Raw genomic sequence first — 15,958 nt, 5'->3', positions numbered from 1 at the left:
AGATGGCCCCGAGCGAGTTGCACAGCCCAGGCGTAAAGGTGGGCGGGTGTGGAATCCCCCGCCCCCGAGGTCGCGACTGGAACCGAGAAGGTAGCACCGGAAGCTGATGACGTCACGCACAAACCGGAACCAGAGGAAGGTGTAACAGCGCCGTTCCGGAAATGGTACGGTGAATCAGGATGAGGAGCGGGTTGCCTGAGTCGGATTTGGATTCGGATTCGGGTTCGGATTCGTCGGGGAGATCTCGCCTCTCGCAGTGACGAAGCGAGCTGGAGAATGCGGTCAAGGTCACATCAACCAAACTGGAAGAATGATCATTGATCGACCTCATGGCGAAGAAGCACTGGGGACGGTACGCGTTTACTAAGTTACTGAGTGTTTTGGTGTGTGCTTGATTCGCCGGTGCAATTAGTGGACCAGAAACGCGCTTAATGATAAAAAGTTCCCAAATTACGAAGGCCGTCAAAAATGTCACACTGGGCAGCGGATGAAGCAGCTATAACTAATCCGTTGACCGCATCGAGGCCGCAACTGTCATGTTTCTACTTCCGTTATCCGACGCTGACATATGATGACGAGCACAGTGAGCAAAAACCAACAGCGGGCCGGTGCGCCGTTTATTAGGCAATTAGCGGCCGCCCGCCGCGCCCCACACGACCCGGTGGCACGGTACCGTTATCGTATACCGTATCGTATGTAGGTATCGAGCAACCCATGACTAGACGGATTACACTGTATACAATCACACCCCGTACCTGTGTTATAATCATGACGATTTCATACCGATCACCGACACAAAACACCATCGTTAAAGCCCGATTCAGGAATGAAGACGGTGCTACAGCTACCTGAGAGCAAACACTACCGCGGCGTGTTGTCTTTTACAATCAGTTACAATGCATAGACTGAACAGGAACACTGGCCCCGTACTAAGCGCATCGCTATAAGCTAATAGCATCTGCCTATAGGTAACGTGAACGATTGACTACAATAAACGGAATGCTCGAACCGCATATATAAATACATGATTGGTAAATTAACATTTCAAATATGTCACGACAAATAATCACAGAGGTGTCAGTGAGCTGCTTATTTGACGGTCATGCATCAGAAGTTGAGCAAGAAGGACAGATGCGAGGAAGAGTTGAGCAAAATATACTTGACAAGCAACAAGGACACGTGAGCACTTTGGATTGGGGAACATTGCAGGGAGTAAAAAGCTGAACTTGCCGACCAAGCTGTGTGAAAATATCGCGAGGCAAAAACAGCTCAAATACCCGCCAATGAGGACATTCACATTATCATGTCCTGAGTCCGCTCGTGATTAGCAGAAACCAAATGCCTCATGCTAACAGCTGCCTGGCGAACAAGCTCAAACCACAAGGAAGCTTTTCGTCTGGAAAGACTCGTCCTGCGCCGGTCAGCCAGGTTAATTAACTAACGCGTCCTCACCTCTAGAAGCTCGCCTGGTGCCAGGCTCAGCGGTGCTGAAGAATAAGGCCCAAAGACAAGACAAGACAATCAAGAGAAATTTCATCATCCACGAAGGCGAAGTGCGGATGAAGGGTCAACCGACCAGTGTCTTTAGGCGCACACTTTCGAAAGGCAGGCAGATGCAAATCCAGCTCAGCACCAAATAAGCTCCCATGCATAGTTTAAAGTGGACGGTCAAAAATCAGCATTATAGAGAGCGGAGACTGCGACAAGAAATTCGGCCTATCATCCTATTGCTATGCTCATTTCACAGGACTCAGGCTATAGCCGTTACACAGATGCTCGATGAATATACAATTTGCCACAATCACTTATTCGTTTCCCATTCGCATAGTATAGTAGTGTAATGGTCGCTGTACTTAACACTTCACACAGTCAGTGGCGACTACTGTGTGCGTAGCCCCAGCGCCTTAATTCTACGATTCTATCACCTGTATACGATTCCTTCTGACTTGTCCCAAGACTCGACTCCACCCAGCTCGACAGGCCTGACGGCTGACTGGGAGTCAATGGACGGCGGTGTCCCGGGCCGAACCCCGGCCCAGGCGCCACCACACTCGGTGGGAGGAAGGCCGTTCTCCTGACGGCACCCGTTCAACACGTCCAGCCGCTCCGTGCGGCACGTCCTGCCGCTCGTGTCGGCGGGATCGGGAAGACTAGATGAAGAAGAACATGAGGACGACGATCAGCATGATGCCCGAGAGGACGCCGATCGCCGTCCACTGCCGCTTGTCTGCGGGACACAGGGGAGGTCATCAGGTCAGCTGCCAAACTGGTGGTCAGACTGTTCACATTGCGATCTCGTTCTTACGAACTGTAAGTGTGAAAGCGCGACTGAGATGCCTTTGCAGAGCTGAGTGGGCTCGGTGCCTTATAATATTCCTAAGAAAAACATAATGGAGCACTATATAAGCGTTATCCGAACAAAGAACGCAAAAAACAGCATCTTTCAACGATGGATTCCTATCAATTATCCAGTCCGGTATATCGTAAGGCATAAAAAGAAAATAGTTCATTGCAACAACCAGACAGATAAAAAACTGCATTATCGTCATCTGCCATCATCAACGAGCCAGCATACTCTCATAACTTCCCTCCATACCTCCCTCTTAGCCTCAGCGTTCCCCCCCCCCCCCCCCAAGAAAGGAAGGAAGACAGCTCTCACCGTTGGAGATCCTGAGGACCTTCATCATTCGGCTCATGGTGGTGTCCACCTTGCCTTGGGCGGCGTCAACCTCGTGGGTTATATCCTCGATCATACTGGGGGAGAGATAAAGAGGTAACCGATCAGCAAGAAGCTAGTCGAGATTGGTGAGATGACAGCAGGGACAGGAATACGGACAACAACCTTTTAAAAATAAACCCAAGAGGTAGAATTAGCACAAAGGTCATGACCGGTCACCCAAAGTGTTACCGGATGAAACAAACATTCAAGCCTACCTGACATAACCATTGGCACAACAGCGCACAACATAATCAGGCATAGCACCTCTAGCACGCACACAGCGATAAATCCGTTTCTGGCATTTAGAAGCTAGAGCAGCGGTGAGTGGTGACTCACATGCTCTGGTCGTCGACCTCCGTGCCCAGTCGCTGTGACATGTCCCGCAGTGTGCCGACCGACTGGCCGATCCTGTCCAGGTGGCGCTGCTGTTCGCCCGCCAGACGGCGCTGCTGCTGTCGCTGCTCCTGCAGCGGCGACTCGGGTGGCTCATCCTCCCGCAGTCGGCTGTATCCCCCGCCGGAGGAGCCGCCGGTTGGTTTGGCGGGTGCCTGAGGCCGCTCCGGAGGGCTGGAGGGCTGTTCCAGTAGTGGCTGGTAACAGGTGTGGGGGTATGACGTCAGATAGGGCTGATAGGAGTGGCTGAATGGCGAGGACATTGAGATTGGCACACATGCATGGCATGTGACATCACCAGCTGGTGAAACAGGCGTATTAAGGCCGAATCAACAATAATTTAACACCTCCGTCAAAAATAACATGGTAGCAGCCTCAAGTGTCACGAAAGCGTTCACCATATTTACTAGAACCGAAAGAATAACTTCTCGGTGAACGCGAACTCCCATCGTAAGTAGCGTTAGCCGCAAATTGATGGAGAAGAATTGGCTTACAGCAGTCAGCACACACTAATTCTTACACATGCTGCTTAGTGCTTACACTTCGTGGAGTGGAGGCCTCCAGGTTTCACGTTACAGGCACAGCTTATAGTTTAACACGACCAACCAAGACATTCATAACTACTCACGTTGTACGCAGGAGGCAGCTCGTCAGCTTCTTCTAGCTCCTAAGGCGCATGCAGGCAATGTTAGTACCAGTACATGCACCATGCAACGCTGTCAGGCTACAGGGCATGCGAATACCTACACAGCTATGTAAATAAGGTGCGAGCAAGAGGCGAAAAGTGACGTGCCTTTTCTCTAGGTCTAATTGGCGACACGCGAGTACCGCTAGCCTAAATGGTTATGGTGGTTCAAACAAGTTATTAGTTAAAAGAGTCATAAAAAATGAAATGGAACAATCAGGTGTTTGTCAACCGCATGCATTGCATAGCCATTTAACACTTCATAACCCGTACTTTTGAGCCTCGAGGTTAAATCAATTAGTTTGCTTGTTAAAAGTATGCTAGTCGCTAAGATGTACAGTATAACCTTTCACCATCAAGGAAGACCTCTGTGTATGACATTAGTCACATGCAAGATGCATTGTTTGCCACCAGTACTTTGTGCAGCAGTGAGTGCTACCAGTACACCCCTCCCGTCGCTTGGAGCGCCCGTCGCACCTGCCGGGCGGTGCGGTCCGTGTCCGCGGCCCGATTCAGGCTCAGCCGCTCCTTCAGGGCGTCCAGCTCATCCCGCGTCGCCTTGACGAAGCTGCGCCGCGCCTGCAGGTCCGCCTCGCTCAGACGGAACTGCTTCTGGTTCTTCTCGACGATACGTGCACGGCGGTCAAGGTAACTTAACATACAGATCATGGCTACAGAGTCAAACATAGCAGGGTCTTACGTAAACGCCTTCTTAAAGGAAAAGTGCCACCTTCGTGAAATATGAAGATATCGTTGCTTTTCATTTTGACATTATTATTTTTCATGTTCTTTTTAAATCTGGTGCCAGAAGTGCATAATTCGCAAAAAAGTATGTCAAACTATTTAACATATTGGTACTATGTTTGTACTCTCTACCGCACCTTCTGTATGATGTCATAGCGATGACATTACACTCAAGCCAATCAGCCTTCAGAAGACAGTCTCGTCGGCTTGTGTCAGATTAGCTGATTGGTTAAAGCTGAGCTGATTGGAGCTGATTGGTTAAAAACCAAAGCCTCGCCGCGGGTGGCTGTATTACAGGATAAGAACGCATTCCTGGGATAAGGACGCATTCCTGGCATATTTTCTTTTAAAATTGCCGATACCTACAAATGGAGGCCGAAATCGGCCGTAAGGTGGGACACTCTCGGGGTTTTCGGACACGGGCTACAAGATGGCCATCTCAGTTTCAAACCCCATGTTAACCCGCGCCCTGCTGGGGGTCCTGGATTTCCACGCCCTGCTGGGGGGGGGGGGTGTTTGAACACCCCCCCCCCCTTGTAACTCGGCTCCTGGGCCACGTAGCGATACGCGGAAGGCGGCGTTCGAAAGAGCGTAAAAAATAATGACGAAATCACTTTGGTCAATTTTTTGGTCAGGTCAAAGGTCAGGTCACCAGAGGTCATTGAAGGCAAAATTTCGCCGATTTCCAGGTCGAATGTCGAAAATTTCCAAGAAGCCAACGCATAACTCGGGAACCAATAGAGCTACAGCGCCGCGGAAAAGCGCATTCGATAGCCCTATTAACGCCCTATCTGAGTAATTCTCTCAGATTTGACCTAACGTCAACAGTTTTGCCTGCAGGGGGCAAAAACTGCAAAAATAGCTGATTTTTTCGAAAACAGTTTTTCTGCAATAACTTTTGACCCAAGCCTTGTACGAGCTTACTTTTACCGGCATCGTGTTCCTCTCGTCAAGACGCATCGAATTAACTATAACTTGACCTTGAAAGGTCAACTTGAAAATTTGACCTCAGGTCAAGGTCATGACCTGACCGGAAAGGGTCATGTTGCATATCAGTCGATCCGTATCGTCGAGCTGAACACATCTAAGGCGTTTTCATCGCTCTAGCATGCCTCTATCAAAAGTTATTTGCGAAAAACTGTTAGATACCATTCGTGACCTAAGATGACCTCAGGGCATAAACAAGGGTCACGGACACCATTTTCAAGTTCAGTGTGTCCAAACCACTTGTAATTCAGTGTTTGGGAGTGTTTATAATGTCTTTCATCCAAAAGAGGCGCATTTCAATTTTATCCCATTGACTTATAATGGGGAGGTCGCAAAATTGACCTGACCTTAGGTCATCGATATCAAAATTCTGAGATATACATTTTGTACATGCTATTGTTCTTAGCAATCGCTGAAAGTTTCAAAGCGATCGGTCACTCGGTGTAGCTATGACAGACATTGAAAGTTTTTATGAGGTGAGGTCACTTCAAGTGACCTGGTGACCTGACCTTGAATGACCTTGGTCTGAAATTTTCACAACATGTGTAGAATTGATGTATGATAAGGTGTACCAAAAACGGCGGCGCTCCGCGCCGCCGTTTTTGAGATATTCGCGAAAAACCACAAGGGGGGTGTTCAAACACCCCCCCCCCCCAGCAGGGCGCGGGTTAAAGGTGACCCTTTTCCTTTAACTAATGAGCAAAATTCACTTGTTGAAAAGCAACTTTGTCCCTGTATTCTGAATAAGTGATAAAAAACGAAAGTAATGCAAAATTGATGTAGGAAAATGGTAGCCAAACCGATACTTTGGTTGAACAAAGGGCTTATCGAAAAGTGGACTAGCCGCTTTCCCGCAATCCCAGCGCACAATATCGCGATCCAGCAGTGACAGCAGTAGAAGCTCCCCTCTCCTTGCCACGTCGATCTGTTCGTAAAGGATATCGATTGTCTCCTGGAGGTCCTCGACGTCCCACTCGATGCTGCGCAGCGCGTTACACAGCTCGCTCTCGGTCCAGGTCCGCTCGGCGGCGGTGGCCGGTACCGACTCGAGCTCACTGCGCCGCTGGTACAGGCCGCGCAGCTTGGCCAGCGCCTTCACTACGTCACTGGGGGCGGTAGGTGACGTCACAGGTGGGAGTACACATCACTGGGAAGGGAAAGCGATGTCATGGCCCACACCAGTTCAAAATGCCATTGGAACTGTTTGTATGAGAGGGAGACACAATATCACTAGGAGTGAAAGCTGAGAACATTATCCAAATTGATTTAATATAAGAAAAAATGTCAATATATGTGAAGACGCCTCTGAACCGGTGCAGGTGTATTGTTCACAGCGAGCGAGCGTGGCGCGGACCCAGTAGAGACTGACGCGGCCCCGCACGGTCCGGCCGGGAGCCGCCGCCGGACCGTGCCCCGAGGGCACACACGGTCGTAGAGATGCAAACCCCAGGTACAGACTGGGGATGCACACCACCACATCTCCCCCCTTAAGCCCCCAGCGCGCTCGAGGTATAACGAAAAGAACGGAATCATAACACAATAGCGAAAATAACAAGAAACGTAGTACACCATCACATCTCCTCTATGAGCCGACGCACCGGCTTCCGCACACGGGTGGATCGGCGGACAGTCGGCGGCTCAGTGCGCGGCGCGCGATCCGGCCGTGTGGAGGCGCGCGATTCGCTCGCAGACGCATGGTCACGACTCATCCGACCAGTGTCCGGTTGTGTGACGACGCGCGGGCCGGCTCTCCCGGGAGGCTCCACTCCGGGCACCGGGCACAGAGCGTGCCACCTGCGCAGGTGGCATCTGTTCCGATCCACCTCCCCTCCATCGTCGAAGCGTACACTGTAGCGTCGGTGGGGGCCGACCGACGTCACCACGCCGCACCTGTCCCATCGTTTTGTCCTGACGTCCTGCACACGGACGCGAGTCCCGACGGGGAACTCGGGCAGGTCGTGGGCATGCTGGTCGTACCACCGTTTGGCGGCGCAGCGGCGTGACTCGCGGCGATCGTCGCAGTCCACAGTCTGGTGCGGTGGCGTCCCCATCCGCTGCTGGGCTCCGCCTCCGCTCGCCCGCTGCGAGCGCGCCGATGGTTTGAAGTGCGACGGGTGCGTGGGCAGGTCGTCCCTCAGTGGCCGGCCGTAGACGATCTCGGCGGGCGACTTCCCGCTGACGCCCGGCGTGTTCCGCTGCTGAAGCAGGCCCCGCGTCCACTCCTCTTCGTTGAGCCGTCCTCTGCCGTCGTCCCAGCATCGCCTGAGAAGCTTTTTTGCAGATTTAACAGCAGACTCGGCCAGGCCGTTAGATCGGGGGTAGTGTGGGGATGATGTGCGATGCAGAACGCCCCAGTTGCTCAAGAACGTGCTGAACTGAAGAGACGTGAAGCAGAGGGCCCCGTCGGTTCTGACAAGTTCTGGCACACCGACCTCACTGAAAATCTTAAGCATTACTTTGATTACGTTTTTGGTGTCAGACCGGGTGCCCGTACATTCGATGAACTTCCACCCAGAGTAGCCGTCAACGACGACGAGGTATTTGCCACCTGCGTGGTCTGCGAAGTCCATGTCCAGGACCTGGAACGGCCTGGCGGCAGGCTCATGATGCAGCATGGTCTCCCTCGGCTGGGATGGCAGCTCTTGCTGACACCTACTGCATCCTCTGGTGACATCGTCGATGGCGGCGTCCATTCCCGGCCAGTAGACCACCCGCCGAGCTCGCTCCTTGGTCTTCTCCTTCCCGAGGTGACTCGCATGGAGAGACGCTAATGTCGATCTACGGAGGGATAGCGGCACCAGGATGCGCATGCCGCATAAGATGATGCCGCCCTCCACCGACAGTCGGTCGTGCACCGGCCAGTACTTCCGGAGGGGTTCCGCAAGCTCCGCTCTGGATGCCGGAAAGCCGGTGGAGATGATGTCTCGGAGCATCTGGAGCTCGGGGTCCTCTGACGTCGCACACTCCACCCGGTCCAGCATGATGTCGGTGTCGCACGCTCGAAGCTCAGCTACCAAGACGCTCTGGAGGGCAGGTGCGTCGTCGTCTTCCCCACATTCGTCATCAGCAGCTGCTGGTTGGGTGGGGCTCCTGGAGAGAGCGTCTGCCGCCTTGTGCTGGGATCCTGGCACCCAGCTGGCTACGAATGGTCCGTAGTATGCCATCTTCAACTTCAGTCTTTGTAGTCTCGGGTTCTCGATCTCGTCGAGAGTCTTGCCGTTGATGATGGGGACGAGCGGCTTGTGGTCGACGAATATCGTGAAGCTCGTCAGTCCGGAGAGAAAGATGTGACATTTCTTCATGGCCCATACCACGGCAGTGGCTTCCAACTCGATGGTGGCGTATCGGGACTCCGCTGAAGACAGGAATCGCGATCCCGCCTGGATAACCCGCCAGCTGCCGTCCTCCTGCTGCTGCCGTAGGAGGAAGCCGAATCCCTTGAGGCGGCTGGCGTCGGTCGAGAGCGAGGTTGGTCGTCTGGGGTCGAAGTAGGCCAGGTTCGGAACTGATGTCAGCGCTTTCTTGGCTGATATGAACGCCTGTTCTTGCTGCTCGTCCCAGACGAACTCGTTTCGGGTGCTGAGCAGCGGCCTGAGAGGCAGGAGGAGCTCCGAGAGCTCGTCGACGAATGGGGCGACCTGGTTGGCGAGGCCGAAGAAACTTCGGAGCTCAGAGATGTTCTTCGGTGTCGGGAACGACGAGATGGCCGACGTCAGCTGAGGGTCGGGCTCGTAGCCGTCCGCCGATATGATGAAGCCGGCGAATTTCACCTTCTGCTGGGCCAGCTGCAGCTTCCGCCGGTTCAGGGAGATACCTCTCTCCTCGCAGCGCTCCATGAAGCGACGGACGTCACGGATGTGGTCCTCCCTGGTCCGACTGTAGACGACGACGTCATCCACGATCTTCTTGTAGCCGGTGAGGCCGGAGAACGCCTCGTCCATGCGCCTGTTGTAGTGGTCAGATATCGAGCTGACCCCGTACGGCGCGCGTAAAAACGCGTACCGGCCGAACGGCGTGATGAACGTCGTCTTCAGCACGCTGTCCTGATGAAGAGGGCACTTGTGGTAGCCCTTTGCCGCGTCGAAGACGGTGAACCACTTCGCCTCCGAGCTCGCTATAGAGGCAACTTCCTCCAGCGGGGTGGGTGCCTGGTACTGCTCGGTGCGGACGAACTTGTTCAGGCGAGACAGGTCCACGCACAGCCTGATTCCTCCCTCCTTCTTCGGTTCAACGACGATCGGCGCACACCACTCAGTCGGCTCCGTGACGGGCACGATGATGCCCTCGGACACCAGCTTTTGCAACTCGTCCTTCAGCGGCGTCCGGAGTGAGAGGGGCACTCGTCGTGGGCTCGACACGCGGAACGGCACGGCTTCCTCCCTGAGGTGAATCTTGAACTGCTCCCCCGGCATGACTCTGATGTGGCCGTCGAACACGGTGGGGAACTCGGACGTGATGTCCGGGAAGGAGCCTCCCTGGTCCACAGGCGGCTCTGCTGACCCGTCTTCAGATGCAGGTGCACCGGTCGGAAGGCTGCTGTCAGGCCGCTCGACAGGTGTCGCCGCGGTCGCCTCTCCAGCAGCGCCGTCGCGCGACACCGCCGCCACGCAGTCCGATGACGTGCCACCGTCGGGCAGCGCGGCGCGAGACCGGTGCCGATGCCGCGCTGGCCCCGGCCGAGGGCGGTCTGGTGCGTCCCTGGTGCGAGAGCCAGAGGCGGGTTCCGGTAGATCGGCGGTTATCTGCTGCGGATAGCCGGCTGGAATGATGTGAAGTCCCTTCACGGCCTTCCAGGAGAGCAGCAGGCCGCTGACGCCCTCCAGGATGTGCACCGACTCCTGCACCGAGACGCGGCCGAGATTCAGCGAGACCGGCAGGACTCCCAGCGACTTGACCGTCTCGCCGTTGGCTGTCCGAGGATGCTGCTCCGGGGGGAGCAGGTTCTCCGGGTACTCGTCCATCTCCTTCAGGAAGTCGAGTCCTCCGACGCAGATGTCAGCCCCGGTGTCAGGCAGTGCGAGTACCGAGGCGCGGCGCTGTGCCGTGACATCCAGGCGCACGCGGGGGGCGCTCTGCACCGAAGCGACCGCGATGATGGCCGACGCGGCCGGTCGCCGCGCCGCACCGTCCGGGCTCCGGTCACTGCTGCCCTCCGGCGACTGGAAGCGGACCCGGGTGCCGCGCCACGGCCGGCGCCGTTGCGATCGCCGCGTGTCCAGCGACGGGGACGGCGATCTCGACGACGAGCGGTACGGGTCGGTGGTGGCGTAGCTCCGCCCAGGTGGCGATCTCCGCGGCCGAGACGGGGCCAGCCGGCGGCGCTGGTACGACGTGGTCGGTCGGCGGTCATCGTAGTCGCCGGATGCGTCGGGGCAAACTGCCGCGAAGTGGTCCAGCTGACGGCAGCTGCGACAGCGCTGACCCCGGGCCGGACACGCGTCTCCCATCCGGTGACGCCGCCGGCCGCACGCAGCGCACCAGCCGCCGTCGCGCCGCCTCGGTCCAGCGCCCGGCGGCGCTCGGTGGCGCTCGGCGGCGTCCACTCGGTGGGCGGCGGCCCGGGCGAGTCCGCCTGCCCGCAGCTCCACGGCGTCTCTGGCGGCCGCCTCGTCAGCCCTGCAAACAGCGATGGCATGCGACAGCGAGAGGTTTTGGACGGCGCAGAGACGTTTGACGGTCTCCGCTGATCTCAGACCCATTACAATCCTATCCCTGATTAGCGAATCATTACACGCGTCACAAAATTTGCAAGCACGAGACAATTCACGCAGGGAGGTTAGAAAATCATCAAAGACCTCCCCTTCAGCCTGAAACCTTTCGTTAAACCTCTTCCTTTCGATAACCTCGTTTACTTGGCCCACTGCGAAACGCTCCAGCGCGTCCAGTACAACCTCGGGATCGGCACGCTGGACCTCGGTCAGCTCCAGGTTCCTCAGGACGCGGCGACTCTCCGGGGTCATGACATTTTTCAGGGCAGCCAGCTGAATGTCAGGTTCAGCGTCTATCAAGCCGGTCAGGAGCACGTAGTCCTCCCAGCTTTCTCTCCACACCAGGAAAGACTCACCCCGGTCCGTGGAGAGGTCCAGGCTGTCCGGTGCTCGTACTCGGCCCGCCCACGGGGCCGGCGCGCTGCGGGACGCACGACCGCGGCCGGCCCGCTGCCGCGGCGCGGCAGCCCGAACCGCGACGGAAGCGGCCGGCTCCCGAGACGCATCCGCTACGCTGTCGGCGTCAGAGTCCCCCATTGCTGGGTCGAAAATGCACAGTAATTATGCACGTCGCCCTGTCACACTTGCACTGGTAATCGCACGTTCACGATCCTGTCGGCTGCGCCATGTGAAGACGCCTCTGAACCGGTGCAGGTGTATTGTTCACAGCGAGCGAGCGTGGCGCGGACCCAGTAGAGACTGACGCGGCCCCGCACGGTCCGGCCGGGAGCCGCCGCCGGACCGTGCCCCGAGGGCACACACGGTCGTAGAGATGCAAACCCCAGGTACAGACTGGGGATGCACACCACCACAATATATACTAATTGTATGCAAATTGCAGTGACACATGAAACCACACTCCAAAAGCTGATAAGTTACCCATTCCATCTAAGAAATGTGAAGTGTGAACTCAAACTATGATTATTAATTTACCTTCTTGGTCTTTACTTAATAGGGGAGAGTGGGGTAAGATGCCCAGGGTGGGAAAGACGCCCCACCCCCTCTAGCGGCGAAACAAAGGATCGAACCTGGAAATTAATGGTCTTAGCGTAAAGCGGAAGCCTGCCTTGTTAACTGCACAAAAATTTGCGAAGCTCAGTTGGGCAACGGCTGGCTGATGATTGCATGTTTTTTATTTGCTGTTTTAAAAAAAATATTTTGGTGTCAAAACATTGTAAATATCAAAGAAGGTAGATAATTTTTGCGTCCCTTGCTATAGTCGTGATACCTTAGCATGCGTGTACTGTGTCCCAAACAGTTTGTTTCAGGGTGTAGTTTTATGGCTAACAAATTGTACTGATTTAATGTTAGTTCGGTACTTTGGGGTAAGATGCCCCCTGTCCTGATGGGGAAAGACGCCCCCCTAAATCCGTAGGCTGTCCTTCAAACAGCCCGTCAAGTCATTTATTACATACTTGTGATGTAGACAAAAGCCGATCTGGGACTATTGAGAGTCCAGTACGGTCGGGTGCTCCCCATGCCGGTCTCTCGGCCCACACAGCGACTTTTTGGGCGGCATCTGACTCTGAGAGCCCTCACGACGGCCTCTGTGGGCCCCATTATTGGCTCCAGGGCCCCTCATGACATCCTTTGAGGGCTCCCACGTTGGCTCCACGGGCCGCGCTGGCATCTGAGGTCCCCACGATGGGCTCGAGGGCCCTCAAGCATCATAAAGACCTATAGGAGCCCCACAGTGGTCTCCGAACGCCACCACGGAGGCTTGTTTGGCCGCGCTGGACTATGATGGCCCTAACGATGACCTCTGAAGTCCCTTACGACTACTTTTTAGGGCCCTTATGATGACGTTTGGTGTCTACTGCAGGCTCGAAGGGACTACTGATTCGTTCAGGCGATTCACGTGCCCATTTATGTCACTTATAGTGCAGGGGGCATCTTTCCCAACGCCAGGGGGCGTCTTTCCCACCCTGTGGGGTAAGATGCCCCCTTTCACTTCTTCAGGAAAATGCTTAATAGCAAAAAAAGTTATCATATTTCAGGCACGAAAGTGTGATATTTTTGGAGAAAAATGATGTCGGCTTTCGTTGAAACTCCAAGTTTTTGCTTTCCCATCGTCATTTTCGAATAATATATGACATAGCAAAACCCTGGGCATCTTTCCCCACTCTCCCCTACTTTGATTTCTTCATACTTCATCCATAAACATTTCTTGTTATACTTTCCATGCCCAAACATTGTTCCAAGGTGACCAATTAGTTAGATGTGAACTATCACCATCATCTACTTAGTCCATTGGGGTGACATCTGTTAAGAGAGTAGGTACTGGGGTATTTGGGGCAAATGAACCCCACAGTGCCCCAAATCAACAATACCTTGTTTTTTAATAAAATGAAAACCATGTAACTTTAAGGGAAAGTTAAGTTTGTTTTAAACTGCAGAACAGTGTAAAAGCTTTCAAAATTCTACGAGTTTTTGGAGTTTGGAGAACGCTTTTGGGATCCGGGTATGCCCCCTGCAGCGCCCAAGACTGCTTTTCTGGATCAGCCAGTGTTTGAGATTGAAAAACAAGAACACAATGACTGGCAAATTAATCAACATTATGCATGGTAAAAACCAAAGGCAGTATTGCAATTCATTATTGACCAACGAATGTCTGTAACAGCACACTCCGGATGAAATCACGCTGAGCACAGATACAGTGACTATAAATAATACTGAGTAGGGTACTCACTCTCGAACAAGGTAGAACGGATCTTCCATGATTTAAAACCTTGCAGCTTTTTCAATGTGTAGCAAGCTCAGAAATCGACAGCCATCACGATTCACGAGCATACCAATACGGTCGTCAAGTTAGATGTAAGTGAATCCTAATCTATAATCTAAGATTCGGAATCAGGTGAGCCCCTACGATTTGGACCAAACTTGGTCAGTGGATAGTACGTAACGTTCTGATTACGATGCAGCCAAAATCTAAGCTCGGCCCGCCATATTTACGAAGTTACGGATGTTTGAATTTCAAGGTCATTCGGGAGGGCCCCTACGATTTCCGTCAAAATTTGTGGACGGACACTCTAGATGCTCCTCATTACGAATATCACAAAATTTAAGCTCGGCCCGCCATATTTACGAAGTTACGGAGGTTTGAATTTCAAGGTCATTTGGGTGAGCCCCTGCGATTTCCGTCAAAATTGGTATACGGACATATTACATCCTCCTCATTACAAATATCATAAAAGTTGAGCTCGGCCCGCCATATTTTTCAAGTTACGGAGTCACAAAGTTACGGAATTTCAAGGTCATTCGGAGAGCCCCTCTGATTTTCGTCAAAATTTGTATGCGGACACATTACATGCTCCTCATTACGAATATCGTAAAAGCTAAGCTCGGCCCGCACTATTTCAAAAGTTACTGACGTTTGAAACTCACTGAAATTCAAACATCTCTAACTTTTGAAATAGTGCGGGCCGAGCTTAGCTTTTACGATATTCGTAATGAGGAGCATGTAATGTGTCCGCATACAAATTTTGAAGAAAATCGGAGGGGCTCTCCGAATGACCTTGAAATTCCGTAACTTTGTGACTCCGTAACTTGAAAAATATGGCGGGCCGAGCTTAACTTTTATGATATTTGTAATGAGGAGGATGTAATATGTCCGTATACCAATTTTGACGGAAATCGCAGGGGCTCACCCAAATGACCTTGAAATTCAAACCTCCGTAACTTCGTAAATATGGCGGGCCGAGCTTAAATTTTGTGATATTCGTAATGAGGAGCATCTAGAGTGTCCGTACACAAATTTTGACGGAAATCGTAGGGGCTCTCCCGAATGACCTTGAAATTCAAACATCCGTTACTTCGTAAATATGGCGGGCCGAGCTTAGATTTTGGGTGCATGGTAATCAGGACGTTACGTACTATCCACTGACCAAGTTTGGTCCAAATCGTAGGGGCTCACCTGATTCCGAATCTTAGATTATAGATTAGGATTCACTTACATCTAACTTGACGACCGTCATACCAATACCATCCGTTCAAACTGATCTGATACTGATATCACAGTATCAGGATTACAGCCCGAAGCACGGTAAGTGAATGAATCATGAGTGTGCAGGAAGTTCTCCGTCGAGCTTTATTCAATACTTTCAGGGACGCGTTTCGCGGGGAGCATCGCCTTCGTCGTGTTTTGTTAAGTGATCTGGCTCACACTGCGCTCAATTCGACCCGTTTGCACTGCCCAGGCTCACTTGTAAGTCACATGCTCTCACTGTGTGGGATGAACTATGAAACACTATTGAGAGTTGCTGGGGGGCATGTGTCACGAGACCTGATTAGCGCTCCCAGACGAGTGGATGGTATTGCCGACTCACTGCGCTGGCTACTGGCCCAGAACAATGGCGACGCCTGGGCCATGATCCATATGCTTGTCTTACCCCAACGAGTGTCATCGTAGCACTCCTGTTAAAGTTTGCGGGATTACTGGTTTGCGCTGAACAGGCTGCATGGAACAGCTGTTTGTACGTCTTTGTGTCACATGAATATGATGTGTATTGTGTAACTGTGTGAGACACCTTGTATTGTATCATGCCAATATGCTTTGTCCCTATATGATGGGATGTTAAATAAAATTGATTGATTGATTGATTTCACCCTTGCGTATTGCTCGTTAGTTGGCTCGTTAGGGCTCACGCCTCTTCCTTGACGAGTTTTACGCTCAACTGCGCCCCGATTTCTTATCTTATCGCAACCAACTTATACGGCCTTGAT

The 15,958-nt window shown here is 53.1% G+C and overlaps 1 protein-coding gene across 2 annotated transcripts; it reads right to left on the bottom strand.

Annotated features, from left to right (window-relative positions):
• Positions 1-602: 602 nt before the first annotated feature.
• On the bottom strand, positions 603-15,295 carry LOC122388306 (syntaxin-6-like). Of its 2 annotated transcripts, XM_043379269.1 has the most exons (8): positions 15,213-15,295; positions 13,926-14,028; positions 6,471-6,634; positions 4,275-4,429; positions 3,741-3,779; positions 3,056-3,309; positions 2,660-2,754; positions 603-2,227 (listed from the first exon to the last, which is right to left on the bottom strand). In XM_043379269.1, the coding sequence occupies exons 2-8, from the start codon at positions 13,952-13,954 to the stop codon at positions 2,151-2,153; spliced, it is 813 nt and encodes a 270-aa protein (XP_043235204.1). In that variant the 5' UTR covers positions 13,955-14,028; positions 15,213-15,295; the 3' UTR covers positions 603-2,150. The 2 variants fall into 2 exon arrangements, with proteins under 2 accessions (XP_043235204.1, XP_043235205.1); XM_043379270.1 differs by lacking the exon at positions 3,741-3,779.
• Between the last annotated feature and the right edge of the window lie 663 nt (positions 15,296-15,958).

This window comes from Amphibalanus amphitrite, unplaced genomic scaffold, assembly GCF_019059575.1.
Source record: "Amphibalanus amphitrite isolate SeventyFive unplaced genomic scaffold, NRLGWU_Aamphi_draft 000317F_arrow, whole genome shotgun sequence".
Classification (NCBI taxonomy): domain Eukaryota; kingdom Metazoa; phylum Arthropoda; class Thecostraca; order Balanomorpha; family Balanidae; genus Amphibalanus; species Amphibalanus amphitrite.
The sequence above is the reverse complement of the archived record's forward strand: the minus strand, read 5'-3'. Positions and strand labels throughout refer to the sequence as shown.

What these genes read in the sequence shown, in the direction of transcription:
- LOC122388306 (XM_043379269.1), bottom strand. Translation starts at nt 13,954, where the DNA reads ATGGAAGATCCGTTCTACCTTGTTCGAGA. An exon ending in CGGACCGCACCGCCCGGCAG is followed by an intron (nt 3,780 to 4,274) that starts GTGCGACGGGCG and finishes CATGCGCCTTAG; the next exon opens with GAGCTAGAAGAAGCTGACGA. An exon ending in GGTCCTCAGGATCTCCAACG is followed by an intron (nt 2,228 to 2,659) that starts GTGAGAGCTGTC and finishes TGTGTCCCGCAG; the next exon opens with ACAAGCGGCAGTGGACGGCG.